Below are 17,068 nucleotides of genomic sequence, written 5' to 3'. Positions count from 1 at the left end.
TTCTGTGGCTGCTATTGAAGCCTCAAACCCGAATGGGTTGAACTGGAGGTCTGTGTTCTGAGTTCAAAAAATAGATTGGTGTCTGGTGTCCTTTTTGACAAATGATCTTGTTTTCACTTCTCTTCCTTTGCAGTCATGGATGTGCAAGCATTTGAGAGGTTGCTTGGACCCTGCATGGACATTATGAAGAGGAATATAACACATTATGAGGAGCAGCTGGTGGCAATGTTTGGCTCTAGCATGGACCTGTTGGATCCAGGGAATTAGGCACAGGGTACCTCAATGCCTTCTTAGTTCAAGACACAGAAAAGCCTCCTATCAGCAACACAACTCACAAGGAAAACGGACACTATGGAACAGTTACTGCTGCTGTTTTCTTGGGCATTTTAGAAACCATAAACAAGTCTCAGCACAGATGGATTGCTCACTCCCTGCCTCCACTTTGCTGCTGATACTTCATTATTAGACCTAGATTAAAGATGATTCTAACCCTATGTTCACTTACTTGGTTCAGAATGGCATCTGTCCAACAGTTCAAGTGCCTGATATGAAACCCAAAGTGTGCAAGATATAGAAGCCTCCTTCCTTCTGGTGTTACCGTTGGGATAAATTTTCAGGTCAGATTCTGTAGTGGGAGGTTGCCTGTTCTGCAGAGGCAACCTGCGGAATACAAGCCTTTTACGGGCTTATTACCTTCATCTGATGCTTTCCTTACACAATGTCAAATTTGCTTTTAATTGTAGCATCTGGGTTTGAAGTGAAAATATCAATGGAGCCAATTAATAAGGTGGCACTGAAGTTTTCTTCCACCCTGCTGAAAGCGGCAGGTACTATAGCTCTTTAAACCAAGTAAACCGAGCTGGGGACATGGGAGAGTCTGCTTAGCAACAAAATGCAGAAAATGAAGCATTACTATATTTTAAGTGTTTTCTGAGCAGCAAAGAAAATTGTTTTACTCTATGCTGCCCAAAAAAGTGCAGTGGTTCAGATCAAATGGCCTGGAGGTGTCATAATTGTCATCTCCCCAAATTTGCTCCTTGTTGCTGACACCGAGTACATTTTATTGTGGTGAGATCACAATATATGACCTTCTCTTGCTTACAGAGATCCTTTATACTGCTAGATTTCCCAGGGCGCTGTTGTTGACTGGGTCAGTTTTAAAGCTTTTTAAGGAGGTGAATGTTTTGTAATTTAAACGAAGACTACTTCTGTACTTGTTTACAGGAGCTCCCCTCAGTCCTAACATTTCACAGTATTCTAACTTCTTTAGACATTTGGATGCTTCCAAATACCATGTTGATTCGCTAAACTTTTCAAAAGTTGGCAACATTTGACTTTGTAAAGCAAATGTCTTTGCTAACTACGCAGTTGGTGTGTTTGAGGAGTCTTTTTGGTTTAGGTGATAACTAAGCTAATGATGTTTATCTAAAATACCTGTTAAATTTGCAGCATTTATTAGGTAGATTCTATTTCTATAGCTTTAATGACCTTAATTGGCATACTGCTGAGATTTTATCAGAGTATTATCTAAATAAGAATCAGACCATAAGAAGGACATTTTTATGGTGTACAAACAGAATATTTATATTAAGACATTGAATTTGTAGGTAATGAATCTAGTGACCCTTTGAATTTGCATTCTTCTGCAGCTCATGCAAAACTTACTGGTGTTTTATGGGGTTATAAAATTTTAATTGTGGATGCTAGTATAACAGAACCTGCTCTTTTTATTCATGGCCACATGAGCAAGAATAGAAGGGTGCTAATGTTGAATTCCTGCTTCTAGTTATCACAGTGGACATTTCTCTAAGGCACGAGATGCTTAGCTGCAACTCTTAAGTTGATTTCTGGACAATTTTTTTCCCTAAATGGATGAGCTCCTCCCAGTTCCTGCAATATGAGTAAGACGCAAACTTGATAAGTTTGAATGGCTGTTGTCCAGTTACTGTAATTGGAGTCATATTTTTATATAATGCAAATGATTTGTAATGGACACCACTGAACTAGGTGTTTCCGTATTATTAAAGTCCTGGTTGTGATGTCTAGTGGCTGTTCTAACTGCATGTATTTTAGAACAGTGAATTTCCCTTGCTTTACTGGGCTGGTTTTTTGTTGTAAATTACAGCCAAAGCAGTAGCAAGTACTTCTCATTCATGCTTCCAAGGTTTCACACCAAAGACAAAATCATTCTTTTGATTACAGAATTAAAAAACAAACAACAAGAAAAAAACCCCAAGAAACAAAAAAACAAGAAAAAATGATGAAAAAAACCCCACTCATCAGGTCCTTGCATTGATAACAGATAAGACTTTAAGATACTTTGGGCTCCAAGACAACAGTCTTTCTGAAGGCAGCTCGTGACTGTCCTGCGAACCAGACATAAACTGGTCTCCAAACCAGTATGAGTTTCTGTGCTGCCTAAACTGTCATGTGAACTAAAGAGAAACTTGCTGTGAATAATCATCAGCTGGCCTTTGTTGCTCCCAGGCAGAATATCCTCTCCTTTATCCAGAGGAGCCTGGCAGGTTGGGCTGCCTTACAGATGGATTCTGGTTCTTACAGCCTTTGGTTCTCTTGCAGGACAGGATTGTATACCTCAGCATATGCAAACATTGGCAATTGTCCTGAAGCTTAACCAAAAAAACAGGCAAGGCTGCTGTTACGTTCTTAAGGTAATTCTGCCTGGAAGGGAGGATTTGATGGCTTCTGGAAGTCAAAGGAAAGGATGGGAACGTAAAATCAAAAGATTGGGATCCCATGTGAGCAAGAACAAGATTTGGAAGTTTTACCTTTCTCTAGACTCCCTGAAGCAAAGGCATACTGGGCAATGCCATCCTGCATCCAGGATCCGTGTGACATCATTCTGTGGTGTAGAGAGGCAGCCAGACCTTGAGCTGAAAGAGAATGAGCCTGTAAGAAGGCTCATCCATTTAAAAGCTGTAATTTGCAATGTGCCTGATTAGTTTGGTCTGGTTTAACCAACCTGTTCTGTACAATTTTGGAGCATGAAGATAGTGAGAGAAGCTTGTAGTAAGATACTCAACGTTGCCAGGTATCTGGATAGAGCACCAGCAATGAGCAAAGGCGGAAAGCGTGTGAGCGGCGATACCAAGACCAGGGAGTGAAGCGAGGCGCCTGTTTGTAACGATCTGCCCGCATCACTGTATCTCAGCTCATTCCTTTTCACTATGAGTATTCATCACACTTGTCGTGGAGAACGAGCCCAGGTTTTTTGTTGTTACTGCTCAGTGTTCAGTAAATCTGCTGTGGAGTCTCTGAAATTGGCAGTAGAGAGAGATCTAGTTTTTAATAAAAGAACTCAGCAGCAAAGTGGGCAAAGAGGATAGCGTCTTTGAGACTTAGAGGGGGGAAGAAGTCTCTTGTTCGTGGTTCCCTGCTTGTGATTGTTGTGAAGTCAATGAGAGGAGCTTTCAGTGGTCAAATATCCTGGCATATGGTATTTCTGTTTAATGTCACAGCACAGGTTTCACAATGTAAAAGAACAAAAAAGGGCAAAAGTGCTCTCTTTTTAGAAACAAAAGTGCAAAGCTTAAAACTTTAAAACAAAATTTTAAAAACAGTGCAATTTTGCACAGAGGGCAAAAAACCGAAACCCCTTTGAATGTCACTTCCATTCTTTCTTTTCCATTGGCTGAAAGCAGACTCTTGTTCTTGACATGTATTTGTAAACTAGTCTTGCCAAAATACAAACACTTTGGTGTTTTTTTTCTCACTCCATATCATTTTTGTTGCTATGGTTATTGCTGATTATTTTCACTTTTTTTTCAAACCATACATTTTATTTCAAGAGGCCTTCCTTGTGGATTTCCTCCTGACGGTCTGCAGCACTACACTGCTATTTCAAGATGCAAAAGAAAGTCACTAACCTCACAGGAGAACACTCAACTCCGCTTAGCTGGCTGGAGCTAATAATGCGCTACTAATTTTCCTCTGCTCTGTGGGGCAGGAGGGGGATTAAATTCTGCATAAAGTTGCTACCTCAAGGCTCCAAGTGCTTTTAAAGGTCTTTCACTTGGGAGAATTTAGTAAGACAGTTCTTAAAATTGGTCTGTTCTTTTTGAGTTAAATGTTTTTTTTAATTGATTCATTGAGGGACCCTTATTTTAGTTCATTTTACATTTAGTACTTGATTCTCAAAGGTTGAACAGCTGCGAAGTTTGGTTCTTTCACTACAGTGTTCAACATGAAAGAAAAATATCTGCCATATAAACATATGGTTTTAACAAGTTAAACCATTCTGGGGTTCAGCTTCACTTTTGGTTAATAAAAAAAATGACATGCTGTGTCCAGCCTTCCTGTACAATCCTGTGTGTGCTCTTTATTGACCTACTACAGCTGACACAACCCCCCAGCGCTTACATCGGGAGCGGACTTCACAGCAGCTAACTAGATTTACTTGGAGTGCCTGAGTTACTGTTGCTTGCGTTATCAGAGCCTTACGAAGAACAGCACTTGCCCTATTGCAATAACCAAAAGAGATTTATACATTACCCGACCACCAAGTTTTGCTGTTTGGTGATAAAATTTTACTAATATCTTAAAAATAATACCAGTTTCTGTAGATATTATTGCTCCCAATAAAACTGGCTGCTCTGATGTGTCTGCCAAATTATCGTAGCACTGATTTATTGTTCGAGCACTGTGCTAACTGGTTCTTGGTTCCTAGGAGAAACACAATATTCCTGAAGGTCTCTTGCTGGCCTACACTTACAGCTACTGAATTTTATGTGGCAAGCTGCCTTTTTTTTTTTTTTTAACCTAACTAACAATTTGAAAAGAAAATTACTTTGGTACATGTGAAATTGCCTGTTCAAATACTCAATATTTGCTTTTGCTGAAGTTTTCTTTCTAAACATCTAGTATTTTATGTAAAGTTTTTGAAGTAGTCTGGGAGAGTAGTTCAGGTGGCTTGTGGTGCTAAACATGAGAAAGCCTCTGCTGGAATACAGTACTTGAGCTTTGGGCACTTTGACTCACGGAAGATGTTGACACCTGAGGGGGCCAGAGGGCAGGAACATGGTAAGTATCTAGAAAATGTTACATTTTACAGAAGGCTAGGATAACACAATGCCCTGAATGTTTGTAACCTGGTATGGTGCCAGACAACGTACTCGGCCAGGAACTGTATTGGGACCAACATAACTTGTTTAAGTGGAAGCAAAGGAGCATCTCTGCTAGCCCCTCTCCAACAGCATGTTTATTGTGGAGTGCTCAATATTTGTCTTTCTGAAGCTAAAAGCTAGCACGTAGTGCTCGGAAACACCATCTGTTCCCACAGCTTCCGAGAGATTAATTTCAGACCCAAGGACAGCCTGTTGCCTTCCTCAATCTGAAAAGGCTAAGCTCGGCTTTCCCACGCGGCGGGTTTAGGGGCTCTGGGCGCAGGCCTGGCCCCGGCCCCGGCCCGCAGGGAGGGCGCAGCACTGCGAGGTCGAGCCCTGACCCGCAGCCCTGCTCACCGACACCTGCTGCCGCCCGTGACCGCGGGGCAGCGGCGGCTGCTCTCCTCGCCGCCGTAACGGGGAGCTGGCCGTTTCCCCTGCACGGAGCTTCAGCGCTTCCAGCCTGCCCGGCGGAGAGCAGTCACGGAGCCCGGGCAGCTGTGCCCGGGGCCGGCGGCTTCCCCCAGGCCGTCCCTCGGCCCCGGCTGAAGCAGTGGCGAGCGGCGGCCTTTCCCCAGCAGCCGCCACGGCGTAACGGAGAGGCCTCGGGGCGTTCGGCGGCGGCTGCTGGACACGGGGGCAGCGGCCGAGGAGGTCGGGCCGGTCGCCGTGGCGACGCCGAGGCGGGGCGCGCGAGGGCTGACCCCGCGGGGCCGCCGTAGAAGGGGCCGGGCGGCTCCGCGCCGCTATTGGCTCGGCGGGGGCGCGCGCGGCGGTGCGCGGCCTAGGAGGGCGGATGGCGCGAGCCGAGCCGCCGGCCGCCACCTTCGAGCGGCGGGTGCTGCGGAGCGCCGCGGAGCACCACTACCTGCGCGTCCGCCTGTGAGTGTGCGTGTGCGAGTGTGTGCGTGTGCGAGTGTGCGGTGTGACACACACCGCCCCCCCCCCCCCCCGCCCCGCGGCCGCCCCCCGCCGCCGGGGAGCCCCGCCAGCCTGCCCTCTGCTCTGCTTCCCCGCAGGGAGCTGCCGGACGGCGGGGCCCGGCCCAGCGTCGCGCAGTTCAAGCAGCTGGTGGTGTCGGCGCTGAGGGAGCTGCACGGAGAGGTGGGCCGGGACCGGGGCCGGGCTCTTTCCCTCGGCTGGTGGCGTGGGGCTGGGCCCAGGAGAACCTTGCGGGAGCGGCCGGCGTGCCCCTGGCTTCCGCGGTCGGTGTTGTGTCGGCTCTGTCCCCGAAGGCAGCCCGTCTGGCGGCAGAGCAGTGTCTGAGCGGGAGGGGAGGGGGGTCGAGCTGACGGCGGGCTGAAGAGGCAGGCTGGAGTCTTGGGCGTGCGGAGGCAGGATAAATGTCTTCGGTTTGCCTCTCCGTTAACCTGTTAGCTGCTCTCCAGCCCATGTTTTAACTTGCTCCTTATGAAGCAGGGGTTGTACGTTTTGTCTTAGCGTCTATAGTCAAGTAGGTCCAGCATGTCTGGCTTTTAGACTTTCGGGTATTGATGCTTTCACTGTAGTGAGGTTTTAAAAGGAGAACTATGGGAAGGGAACAGCTTCTTGGATGGGGAAGTCCACGCTACTGCTCTTGCTCTGTTGCCGGTATTACTGGGTGACTTTAAGCAGGTCACATCCCTGCTGGGTCCCTGTTTCTCTAGCTGTAATGTGGAACTAAAAGTGGCTTCTATCTAAAGAGCTCTGAGAGGAAGTCTCCTGTATAAAATCTAGTGGTGGTGTAGCTGAAACACTCATGTGAGATTTGAGCACAACTAGAACACCTTTAATGATGTCATGTACTGGCAGTGAATTCACTTGCTTATAAACCACTATAAGAGCATAGGATGGTACTTATTAAATAACATATTTTTTCATAGGTTGGAGCAGCTTTGCCTGTTGATGTCTTAACATATGAGGAAAAAACTCTGTCTGCCATATTACGAGTTATTAGCAGGTAAGGCACGGTAGGTACGCGCTTAGATACTGCCATGAAAACATTTTTCGTAAGAAAACAGAACTCTTAAGCTAAGAATGGTCTTTGAAGAATTAAGCCTAACTTGCAGACATCTGCATAGAGCATGCAGAAAATAAATAAAAAATCACTAAGATTTGGTAACCTACATGCATCAGTACATTATTCCTGCTTTAAAACAGACTGGTCTGACAGGAACTAAGCACCATCGAAATATGTGGCTTTAAATCTCTTTCTGTAGTAAAGATGAGAATGGTTACCGTATTTAAATGGTGAAGACAACTGCAGGGGATTTAGGGGAAGAAGGAGCTTAAATGCACAGAGAGAACAAGAACAGGGCCGGTACAGTGAACTTGAAAAGGTTACAGTACGTATCTCCGTGTGTCAAGGGCAAGAGACTGCAGTCATTGCAATAACCCTTCAGGGCTTAGTGTTGCTACTAGAACTCATTGGTGAAATTACCTGCTGTTAAACTCAGTTAAGGTTTTGTTACTCTTTATGTAACATGTTTTTTATTTGTTTATGTTGCAGGAAAACTGAGAAAACCAAATTTTATTAATATATTTCGTTTTCTTTTTACTTAGTGGCCTCGTCAAGCTGTGGAGTGCTCTAACATTGCTGGGCTTCTACCAGAACAGGAGGTGTGCCTTTCGAGTGCTGCAGGTAAAGCCCTGCGGGGGCTGGATGGCTTCCCCCAAATGTCAGTTCTTGCCCTAAAGTTGCCTGGCTAGCTGAGCACGCTGCCTCTTCACATAAAGATGGCCTAGATGCCAAAACGTCTTGGTTTGGGAGTGAAATGCTTTTCCATGCAGGTGTGTAGGCCTGCGTTTAAGCAATTCACATCTTATAATGAATCTTGTAAAATGTGACGGTAGTGGCTATGTCATTACTTTATGGTTTCATTCCAATGAGAAGTCCTGATCTCATTAATACATCTGCGAGAAAATAATTTCTGGAAAGTTTTGTTCTTGGCCCACCTCTTGGTCCAATCTTTTATTTCCCCTACTCCGTTTCTTCCCTTTCTAATAGTTGCTGTCAACTGACCTAATTTAAAAATGCATGCATGAACATGCACTTCCAGAGCTTATTTTTTTTCCAGAGGATGCTGCTTAATAAAATGAGTTCCAAGAATTCTTTGTCTCTGCAGCCATGGCTGAACAAAATTCCGCTCGGGCATAGCTCTAAGTGTTTAATCTTTTTATGTAAAAGGGAAATATAAGTATTTTCAGCTTTGAGTGCATTCAATGGTGATTTTTTTTTTTTAAATGCTTTAGTTTGTTTCTTGCTTTGTTGTTTGTTTGGTTTTTTTTCTTCCCCCAAACTAGACATCTCCATTTCTTCTTGCGTTATCTGGCAACAGTAGAGAACTAGTCTTGGAGTGAATGCAGTTGTTGGTTTGAGATGTTGCAGCCCATCAGACGTGGAATTTCTGGAGGGAATTTCCAACAAAGAGCTTCGACAAAGCTAACAGTTATCAACTCACTGCTTGGACATCCCATACGTCAGAGTTTACACATAAAAGTTGGAGACAAAGCCGAACTTACCAAAGCTTTTACACAGAATGATGTTGTTACTTTTTCTGATTTAACAGGTGACACAAATCCTTTGCATTTAAATGAAGATTTTGCAAAGAAATCTAGGTTTGGGAGAACTATTGTACATGGAGTTTTGATCAATGGACTTATTTCTGCAGTTCTGGGTACTAAAATGCCTGGTAAAGGATGTGTATTTCTTTCTCAGGAGATCCGATTTCCAGCTCCTTTGTATACTGGTGAAGAAGTCATAGCTGCAGCAGAAGTTAAACGACTGAAGGGTTCTATTGCACACATTGCAGTATCATGTAAAGTCAAAGAAAGGGAAAAGACTGTTATGGAAGGGATGGTGAAAGTCATGGTGTCAGACAGTTAGAGCTGTTGATCCTGTGCTACTTTACTATAAAGGCCAGAAACGTACGCTTGATTTTGACTCTGTCTTTTTATGCGACATCACTTAATCCAGTAAATTTGCAACAAAAAACCTTCAAAATGTTTCAAAGACAGTGCACAAACTTAATCTTGCTAGAACTGCATTAAACTTAGAGCTTTTCATTTTTGCCTGCGTACTGCCAAGATGAAACCAACGGAACTAGGCACTTACTGTGGCAAAAGACAAGCAGGGGCAATTTTGTTGAGTACTAACTATGTGGCTTCTCTCTGCTTACTTGACTGTGTGAATATGTATTCCCCTTTGCCCACTGAAGGTACCTTGGTTGTTGGTAAAGTAGGCTTTTGGTAAATTCATTAGTAAATCATCCGGGTTAAATTATTTTAGTACTGACATAAGATTATAATACACTAAGAAACTTTTTTCAGGAATGATGGGGACTATCAGGAGTAAAAGTACAGGCTGTCTTCAGTTGGTGGCTCATTATTTTTCTGGCAAAACATGTTATCCCTCCATCTCCTCTGCAGCAGAAATGCATTTGTAACTTTTCTTGACTGCAAATAACCTCAGAAATTGTTTGCTACGAAAAGAGAGTTTGTCCTCAAACTGTGACGAAAGCTACTGGTAAAACAGTTACACTGTCTGGGTGTGATGTCTTGTTCTTAAATGCAACTGCACTCTAACAACAAACCCCAGGTGTTAAGTCAAACTGCATTGGGGGGGGGGGGGTAACATTTAAGATGTTTGACTTCACTATGCCCTCTGTTTTCAGAGCACAGGGTTTGGCCTGTTCGCAACATGGAACCAGTACTTAGCGAGAGGTTTCCTTATCTCTTGTCTGTGGGAGCTGCTTCACTTCCCGTTTCCTTTTCTCTTCTGCCTTGGGTTTTGATTTTGGGTGCTGGCTTTTGCCGTACAAAACGCTGTTTCTCAGAGCAGGCGCGCTCCTTCCCTTGTTCCTTGCCTCTCTAGATGGGAAGTCGTCATGTTAATGCCTACTAACAAAATGAATCAAATGCGAGGATGAGACGGCAGGTGAGGGGTTCGGGCAATAATTAAATCTGTATCTGACCTGGGTAACTGCAGAAGGAGCAGTTTGGAAAGATTGCTGTTCCAGCCTGAGATTTAGCTGCTTAACCACAGCACACAGCCCGTTTTCCTGTCGATGTGGAGCTGCAAGACAGAGAGACGAGGCTATTTACGATACCTGTTTGAAGCGTATGACAAGCTCAAGCTCTGCAGTCTTTCTTACAGCATCTTAAGTGAGATTAATTCCTGTACACAGTGTAAAAAGACAAAAGGAAATGCAGACAAGTGTTCAACAGGCAGTAGGTTCCCAAGTGCTAAGTAGTATTGAAATAGTTTTCTACACTGCTACAATGAAAGTTAGGTTGTGGAACTCAATGTAACAACAACTTTAAATCTGTGTTTAAAAAAAACAACCAACAACTAAAATCTACAAATTGAGTAGAAGATACTGGATGCTATTTGATTTTTTAATGATCTTTTAACTACACCCCCCCCCCCCCCCAAAGGTAAAGAACAGCAAGTGCGCCAGCCCTTTTAAGTTTCTCCCTCTCTCTGCGAGGACCAGCAGTGTTTCGGAGCTAATCCCCTTCCCGCAGCCCGCGCTGAAGCTACCGCAGCCATTCGTGCCACCCGAGCGGCACGGAGCACCGGGCACGGAAGACTTGGGCAGCGGGGCGACTCGCCCGGTGCAGAGCATCGGGCAGTCACATGCGCTCTGCCGGCCCCCCCCCCCCCAGCTCCTTCCCCCGTTATTAATCCCCGGGGGACGGACCGCACCGGACCCCGCCGCCGCTGCCCGCCCGCCCGCCCGCTCGCTCCCTCCCGGGGGCGGGAGCCGCCGCGCGAGGCCGGGCCTGCCCCGAGCGGCCGCGCGTGCGGGCGGCGGGCGCGGCGCGGCGCCCCCTGGCGGTCGGCGGCGGAAGGCGGTCGGTCGGCGGCGCTAAGGCCCGGCGGCGGCGTCGCGGCGCTGCCGTGTTGACAGCGGCGGCCGCGCCGGGAGCTGCCCCGGGAAGCAGGTTGGCGGCGCCGGGCTCCCGCTCCCCGCCCCGGTATGGCCTTCATGGAGAAGCCGCCGGCCGGCAAGGTGCTGCTGGACGACACGGTGCCGCTGACAGCGCAGATCGAGGCGAGCCAGAGCCTGCACTCCCACACGGTGAGCGGCGCCGGCCGGCGGGCAGGCCGGGCCGCGGGGGGCGGCGGGAGCGGCCGGTGGCGGGGGGGGGGGGGGAGGTAGGGGGAGCGAGGTGAGGTAACGGGAGGGAGCCGGGTAATGGCGGGCACGGGTTGGGGGGTGCCCGGGGCGGTGTCCGGGGTACGCGGGGCCGGGCCGGGGCACGGGCGGTGCGGGGGGGAGCGGGGCTGGGCGGGGGCCTGCGGCTCAGCCCGGCAGGAGCGAGGCCGAGGGCAGCGGGAGGCGGGGAGGGCGCTGGGGCAGGGCCCGGGGCAGTTGGGGGGGTGGGCTGGGGCAGTGCGGGGGCCTGGGGCAGCTGGTGTGGTGCTGGGGGGGGGTGAGGGTGAAGCGGTGGGGGAGGCAGCGGGGCCGAGACCCCAGGAGCGCGGGCTTCAGCTCCCGGGCAGCCTGGGGAGCCCCTCCGATGGGGATGTGGCGGTGCCGCCGTTGCCTGGTCTCCTGTGGCGAGCCGGGAGTTGTTCGGCTCCTTCTCCTCCTTTCTGCTAAGCGGGTTTTACTTCTGCAGCCTGCCACAGCTCCCGGTGATGGTACCGCCTGGGGTTTGCGGGGTGCAGTCAGCGTGCGGGCTTCGGGTTGTCTCGGACTCGGGTCCGCTCTGAGGGAGGCCTTGTGCCTTCTGACTGACTAAGTTGTTGTAATTTCTGTTTTTCTTGGGGTCTCTTACAGCGTATGGAGCAGAGATGGGTTCTGGCTGCCTCATGTCGGTAGCTGTGATGAAGTTACATTTGAACAGGCTACATTTGCCTCCAGGTCCTACTGTGTGACTGTAGTGAAGGCTGTAAAGCTGCAGAGACGTAACAGGGTACAGCCCCACTTTGTTTGTTGTGGGGAGTGATGACACTCAGCAGAACGAGCCCTGCCGTGACTTTTATGTCACAGATTAATTCTTCTAGGATGTCTAGTACATATGCACACCGCCTCCATAAGAACTGTACTGTCTTTCAGCATGCAGTAATAGTCCAAATTTCATAATCTCCTGTTTGCAGTTATTTTCCACTTTAAAAACTAGGTTTACTTATGGTATGACCAAGCAGTACTGTGAATCAGAGAGAGAACTGGCTGTCACTTCTGATTCCTGCTTTAGCTGAGAGCGGGGATGCTGGGCTAAAAAGGAGGCCAGAGGTACTTCAGCAGCAGGTATGCTAGCAGGAAGCGTGTTTTAAACGGAGAGAGGGTGTTCCTTCTGCCCCTTACATAGCTCTGATTCCTGCGTTGTTGATCTCTCTTCCTGGTTCCTTGCATCTGGTGAATACTCTTAACCTGAATGACAATAATTGTAGGTTCACCACAGGATATACAACTAATCTGTACACTGTCTTGTTAAATACTCTTCCTATAAGTAATCTGCACTTAAGAAGCATTTTTTGTGTGAGGAACTCGCATTATCTAATGTTCCAGTCTTCCTCTGAATGGAAATTACATATGAGAAATTGTCCACAAGATCTTGCGAATCTAGCAGGCTATGGCTCTCAATTGTTGCAACTCCTCTTAAAAATAAAACTGATGAGGTTCATTTTCTGGCAAGCCTGATACTTTTTACCTGTTTCAGTAGCTGAGGGGTGCATGTGCCAAGTCCTGTGAGAAGCTGTATAACTTCTAATACTCCCCAGTTAGCAGTCCAGATTACAGTTTAATTGTTCACTTGTTTCCATCAGGCCTTATTACACTTCTTTGCTAGTGCAAATGACAATAGCTTTTTGTGTTCTTTCCTTTGGTTTGCATGATTCTGGTTAGGAAAAAAAAAAGTCACAAAATTCATTTAGAACGAGCACTTGGAAGTAGTTTCTCAATCCAGACTCTGTGTGTGTGTTGCCTTGTCTGGGTGAGTGTGATAGCAAATGTTGCTCCCCCCCCTCTGTCTTTCATTTCTGTATTCTGTTACTAACGGATGTTCAGAAAAAATTCTCTACTGGTTTATTCTGATCTTTTGTTAATAACAGAATGCTGGAGCACTGTGCCTTTTGATTTAAAATCTGTCTCTAAGATACATCTATTAGTAATTGTTTGTTTTACTGCAGAAGCCCTGTTGATAGTTGAAAGATGGCTTGAAGTGTGTGTAGCACAGATGGTTTATATAGAGGCAGTGTGGGATAACAAAATACAGGAAGCCATAACAGAGACTTGGTTTCTTATTTGATATAAGTCGACTATTTTGTCATTTTGGGCACTTCATCTTATGTCCCTGCTATCTGAATAATTTGTTTATTGGTGGGTGATGCTGTCCCCGATTTGAACTTTCCTGGTTTAAATAAGCCACACAAATAGATCCTTGTGTTCAAAGAGGTGTGTAAATGAAGCCCCTTTAAGAAGTAAGGGTTGAAGTGCTTTTGTGGGACGTTAAGACTGTATTTTGCTTTGTTATATTATAGATGTAAGGAAGTAAGTTGTCATTAACTGAATGCTTTTTGGGTTTGTTCCTCATCCCACCTCAAGGTTATATCTTCAAAAGATGTAGACCTATACAATTCTTCATCCCAAACAATGTTTGGAGAACTAGGTCTTCACATGCTAGACTTGTTCTAAAGCTGAAATACAAAGGCATCCATGAATAAATCTTCTATTCTTTTGTCAGCAGTATGTATTAAGATTTTATAATGCTGCTTAGTATTGCAAGAATTGCTTTAAATTTGCGTTTATAATTTTTTTCCTGTAGATCATTGCTTATAAAAGTACTCATATGAAGATGATTTAGGCCCAGGTTAGATGCAACTTCAACGTGGCAACTGAACTAGTAATACTGTAAACCTTCTATGGGTGTTGACAATAGCCAGTCTTCTGAATAACCAGCTAAGGAAAAGGTGAAGAATTTCTGGAAAAGCTCTGTAGACATGGTGAAATACCACACAGAAGACCTAAGCTTGTGTCAAATGAATAGTTTGGTTGTCTATTGTTCTAAACAGCTTCTGTTAATTTAAATTTAATACAACAGACTAGGTAAGTGTAAACTTAACAGCACTGAATCAAGGGCTGTACTTGGCAGAGGCTGAGTTTCTGTTTCCTGGGGATGAAGGTGAAACTAAAAAAACAAAACTGAAAACAAAACCTGAAACTACTATGTACTTCCTGAATTCTCCAGAAACCTAAGAAAGGACAAAGGTAGTATTTAAAATGTACTTTTGAGATTTTGCACTTTTTATTAGTAAGAGCATGTCAACCCCCTAGCAAATGTGGTTTTTAGATTGTTAGGAAATCAATTGCAAAATTTTCTGATATGCTCACAAGCTCTTCATGTTTCTTTCAAGTCAGAAGAGCTCAAAAGTTCTTACTTGAGTTAGCATATCTCAGCTGGTACATAATTTCCATGCTTTTGTGTTGCAATAAAGAAATTATCAGCTGAGGTTTTCTTTCAGCATATTTATTTCCAATGATAATTGAAGATGAAAATGATGCCTTTTCTTTTTTACAAAAGTTGTTTCCCCAGTTAAGTGTGTTACAAGCAGTCTGAGTTTTGTTGGAGTGTGCACTTATATACAAATAGTTCTATAGTGCAGTGCTTATGGAGTGCTTTTCATTTTGAAAGCCAAATAAATTTATATTGCAGGTGCATTCCAATGGTACCTCACTTAATAGATTTGAAATTACATGAGCAAACCCTGTCAGCTTCATTTTGTCTCCTGCTGTATGCTTCAATCACTAGCACTCCTTAAGAAGAGAGAGTAACTGTGTAACTTCCAGGAGTGTGTTGGGCACCTTTTCATAGGCATGGTTCAATGCTCTTGGTAGGTATCTGTACCAACTGTTTTGCAGAAAATGAAGTTGTTTTGTTGCCATTGCGTTCCTTGAATTCAGTAGGAGTGGAATTACATCCAATGTATTAAGCCACTTGCAAATGTCTCATCTTAATGCCAAATGTTGTGTTCTGACAACAGAGGCATTTTCAGCACTAAAGCTTTAATAAATTTTGGCTATTGAACTTGCTTCATATTGCAATATTTCATCTGTATATTCACTATTTAAAAGTGGCTTTCTTTCTAAGCCTTAAAATAGGATGCTATTTTCTTCCACAATAATCTAGACATATTCCTTAATAAGAACTGCATGTCTGTACATACAAGTTCTAGAGCACTTTACAGTACTTTACTAGCAAGTTACACATATACTTCTGAATGTTCCTTAATTCTTTTCTGAAGTGATTTTCCTTTTTCATGCATTTCATGTTGAAACTGAAGTAGTGAAACAGACAATTTTGCTACAGTCTATTGTTGTCTTAAAGGCATTTGGAAATCAACAGCTGAAATAAATCCCTCTCGTAACATACTTTCAGAGTTTTTCATTTTCCTTAAGCAATGATGAATGTTGACACTCATAGCTTTTAGATTAGAAAAATGTTGAAAAAGCATTTATGTTTTTCCTATATTGTTCTGTGATACAAAAAAGGAGCCATATGTTTCTAGAACTGTAAGATTTATTTTAAAAGCTTGCAAAGGACTTTGCACATCTGCTTTATACGGAATTCAATCTCTGCAAGGTTGCCCTCCCTTTGGGGAAAAAAAAATCATGAAGTTAGTTTTAGAGATGGCTTTAGACAGGGAACTATTAGAGTTCACTTGTTTGAGGTTTTGAAATGCAGTTTCTCCACTGGACTTAGTAAGTAAGCTTGACCACCTCCCACCTACGCCCCCCAGCTTGAGCTCAAAAAAGATAGCTGTTTCATCACACCTAATTTTAGATATCCCAACCTTATGGTTTCCACTGGTGAACTTACTAAATTAGTATTGCGTTTGTGGCTCCTGCAAAGATTGCAGTCAAAATATTAGTTGCCGTATCATACCTTAGTAAATCCATTGCCTTAGAGATCTTGAAGTGTAATTAGAATATTTTTATTGGCTACTGGGTATTTCCTGAAAAATACTGAGTATTTTGCTTTTCTGGTGAAGGCCATGGTGATGCAGGGTGCTGAAAAGCTGTTCTCTTGTCTCTCTCCAGAGCTTTTCTTGTTCAGTAAGTTTCATTACATGTAAATGTGTGTCCTGGTTTTTTTTCTGCAGTTGTCCTACTTCATAGCTTTCACTTGTTGCATGGCTTACTCATTACTACACCAGCGATACAGTGTGTGTGGAACTGTATAATGTCCCCAGACAAACACATGCGTTGTTTAAAATGCAGGTAAACACCACTGTTGCTACTCGTACCTCAGATGGGCTTAATGGCAGGTTGTGCAATAGCAAATAAATACGATGCCCTGTAGCGAAGAGGTCCCTGAGTCTGAGCAGCTTTCCTGATTTTGTTGCTACTTTTCACATGGGAGATTTTCTAAATAAACATTTAAAAGAGCTTCTTACTAGAAATTGTTCCAATCCAGCCCACTTAAGCAGGGATTATATTCATGCTTAATTAGGCTTTCCTCTCTTTACTGCTTATAAAATAAAGCCCTTTCAAACTTTTAGTTGATGTGACCTGAAGGTGACCTGGATCTTTATAATGGTTGGCTTTTCAAGCCTGTTGGATTAAACAGAAGTACAGCAGAAATCTGTGGAAAAATAGACTGACTATCCTGAGCCAGAAATTTAGCGACTATTTTCTTGGGAAAACAGAACATATTACCCAATATTGGCGAGACTCTCTACATTTTATAGTATTAATCTCTAAATTCACACTTGTTCTTTCCTATTTTGTCTCTGCAAAAGCCTTTCTTTCCTGTTTGCTTTCTGTTTAAAAAACTAGGAAAGATGATAAACAGCAATTGTTAAACATTTGGACATGCTTTGCTGTGTAACTTTCACCTAGGAATGTTAACAAAATTATCTGAGCAGCTCTGAGCTGCTGATGTTTTAACAAGTGCTGGAATACCAGGGACTAATCTTGGTGAATTTGGGGGGGAAAAAAACCACCTAAATGTTGGCT

The 17,068-nt window shown here is 44.5% G+C and overlaps 4 protein-coding genes across 16 annotated transcripts in view; all 4 read left to right on the top strand.

Moving 5' to 3' along the window:
• PRKAR2A (protein kinase cAMP-dependent type II regulatory subunit alpha) overlaps positions 1-3,738 on the top strand; it is a 68,540-nt gene extending 64,802 nt beyond the window's left edge. The window contains exon 11 of the mRNA XM_050904527.1: positions 134-3,738. Coding sequence (XP_050760484.1) covers positions 134-267 — 134 coding nt within the window. The 3' untranslated portion in view covers positions 268-3,738. The remainder of the gene's footprint in view (positions 1-133) is intronic.
• A 2,181-nt stretch (positions 3,739-5,919) lies between these two features.
• Positions 5,920-8,469, top strand: RPP14 (ribonuclease P/MRP subunit p14). Its single transcript, XM_050904690.1, has 5 exons — positions 5,920-6,005; positions 6,143-6,227; positions 6,986-7,062; positions 7,665-7,743; positions 8,406-8,469. Exons 1-5 carry the CDS (start codon positions 5,920-5,922, stop codon positions 8,460-8,462), a joined length of 384 nt encoding a protein of 127 aa, XP_050760647.1. The 3' UTR covers positions 8,463-8,469.
• A 12-nt stretch (positions 8,470-8,481) lies between these two features.
• Positions 8,482-9,707, top strand: HTD2 (hydroxyacyl-thioester dehydratase type 2). Its single transcript, XM_050904689.1, has one exon. It carries the CDS (start codon positions 8,482-8,484, stop codon positions 8,986-8,988), a length of 507 nt encoding a protein of 168 aa, XP_050760646.1. The 3' UTR covers positions 8,989-9,707.
• Positions 9,708-11,083: 1,376 nt separating this feature from the next.
• PXK (PX domain containing serine/threonine kinase like) overlaps positions 11,084-17,068 on the top strand; it is a 37,819-nt gene continuing 31,834 nt past the window's right edge. For all 13 annotated transcript variants that reach the window (XM_050904967.1, XM_050904966.1, XM_050904971.1 and 10 more), the window contains exon 1: positions 11,084-11,185. In XM_050904967.1, the coding sequence (XP_050760924.1) occupies positions 11,084-11,185 (102 nt within the window). The remainder of the gene's footprint in view (positions 11,186-17,068) is intronic.

This window comes from Gymnogyps californianus, chromosome 13, assembly GCF_018139145.2.
Source record: "Gymnogyps californianus isolate 813 chromosome 13, ASM1813914v2, whole genome shotgun sequence".
NCBI lineage: Eukaryota > Metazoa > Chordata > Aves > Accipitriformes > Cathartidae > Gymnogyps > Gymnogyps californianus.
Note: the sequence above shows the minus strand (reverse complement) of the source record. Positions and strands in the feature narration are given on the sequence as shown.

Coding starts and splice junctions, on each gene's coding strand:
- RPP14 (XM_050904690.1), top strand. CDS start 5,920: ATGGCGCGAGCCGAGCCGCCGGCCGCCACCTTCGAGCGGCGGGTGCTG. Junction 6,006..6,142: donor CACTACCTGCGCGTCCGCCT/GTGAGTGTGCGT, acceptor GCTTCCCCGCAG/GGAGCTGCCGGACGGCGGGG. Junction 6,228..6,985: donor TGAGGGAGCTGCACGGAGAG/GTGGGCCGGGAC, acceptor ATTTTTTCATAG/GTTGGAGCAGCTTTGCCTGT.
- HTD2 (XM_050904689.1), top strand. CDS start 8,482: ATGTTGCAGCCCATCAGACGTGGAATTTCTGGAGGGAATTTCCAACAA.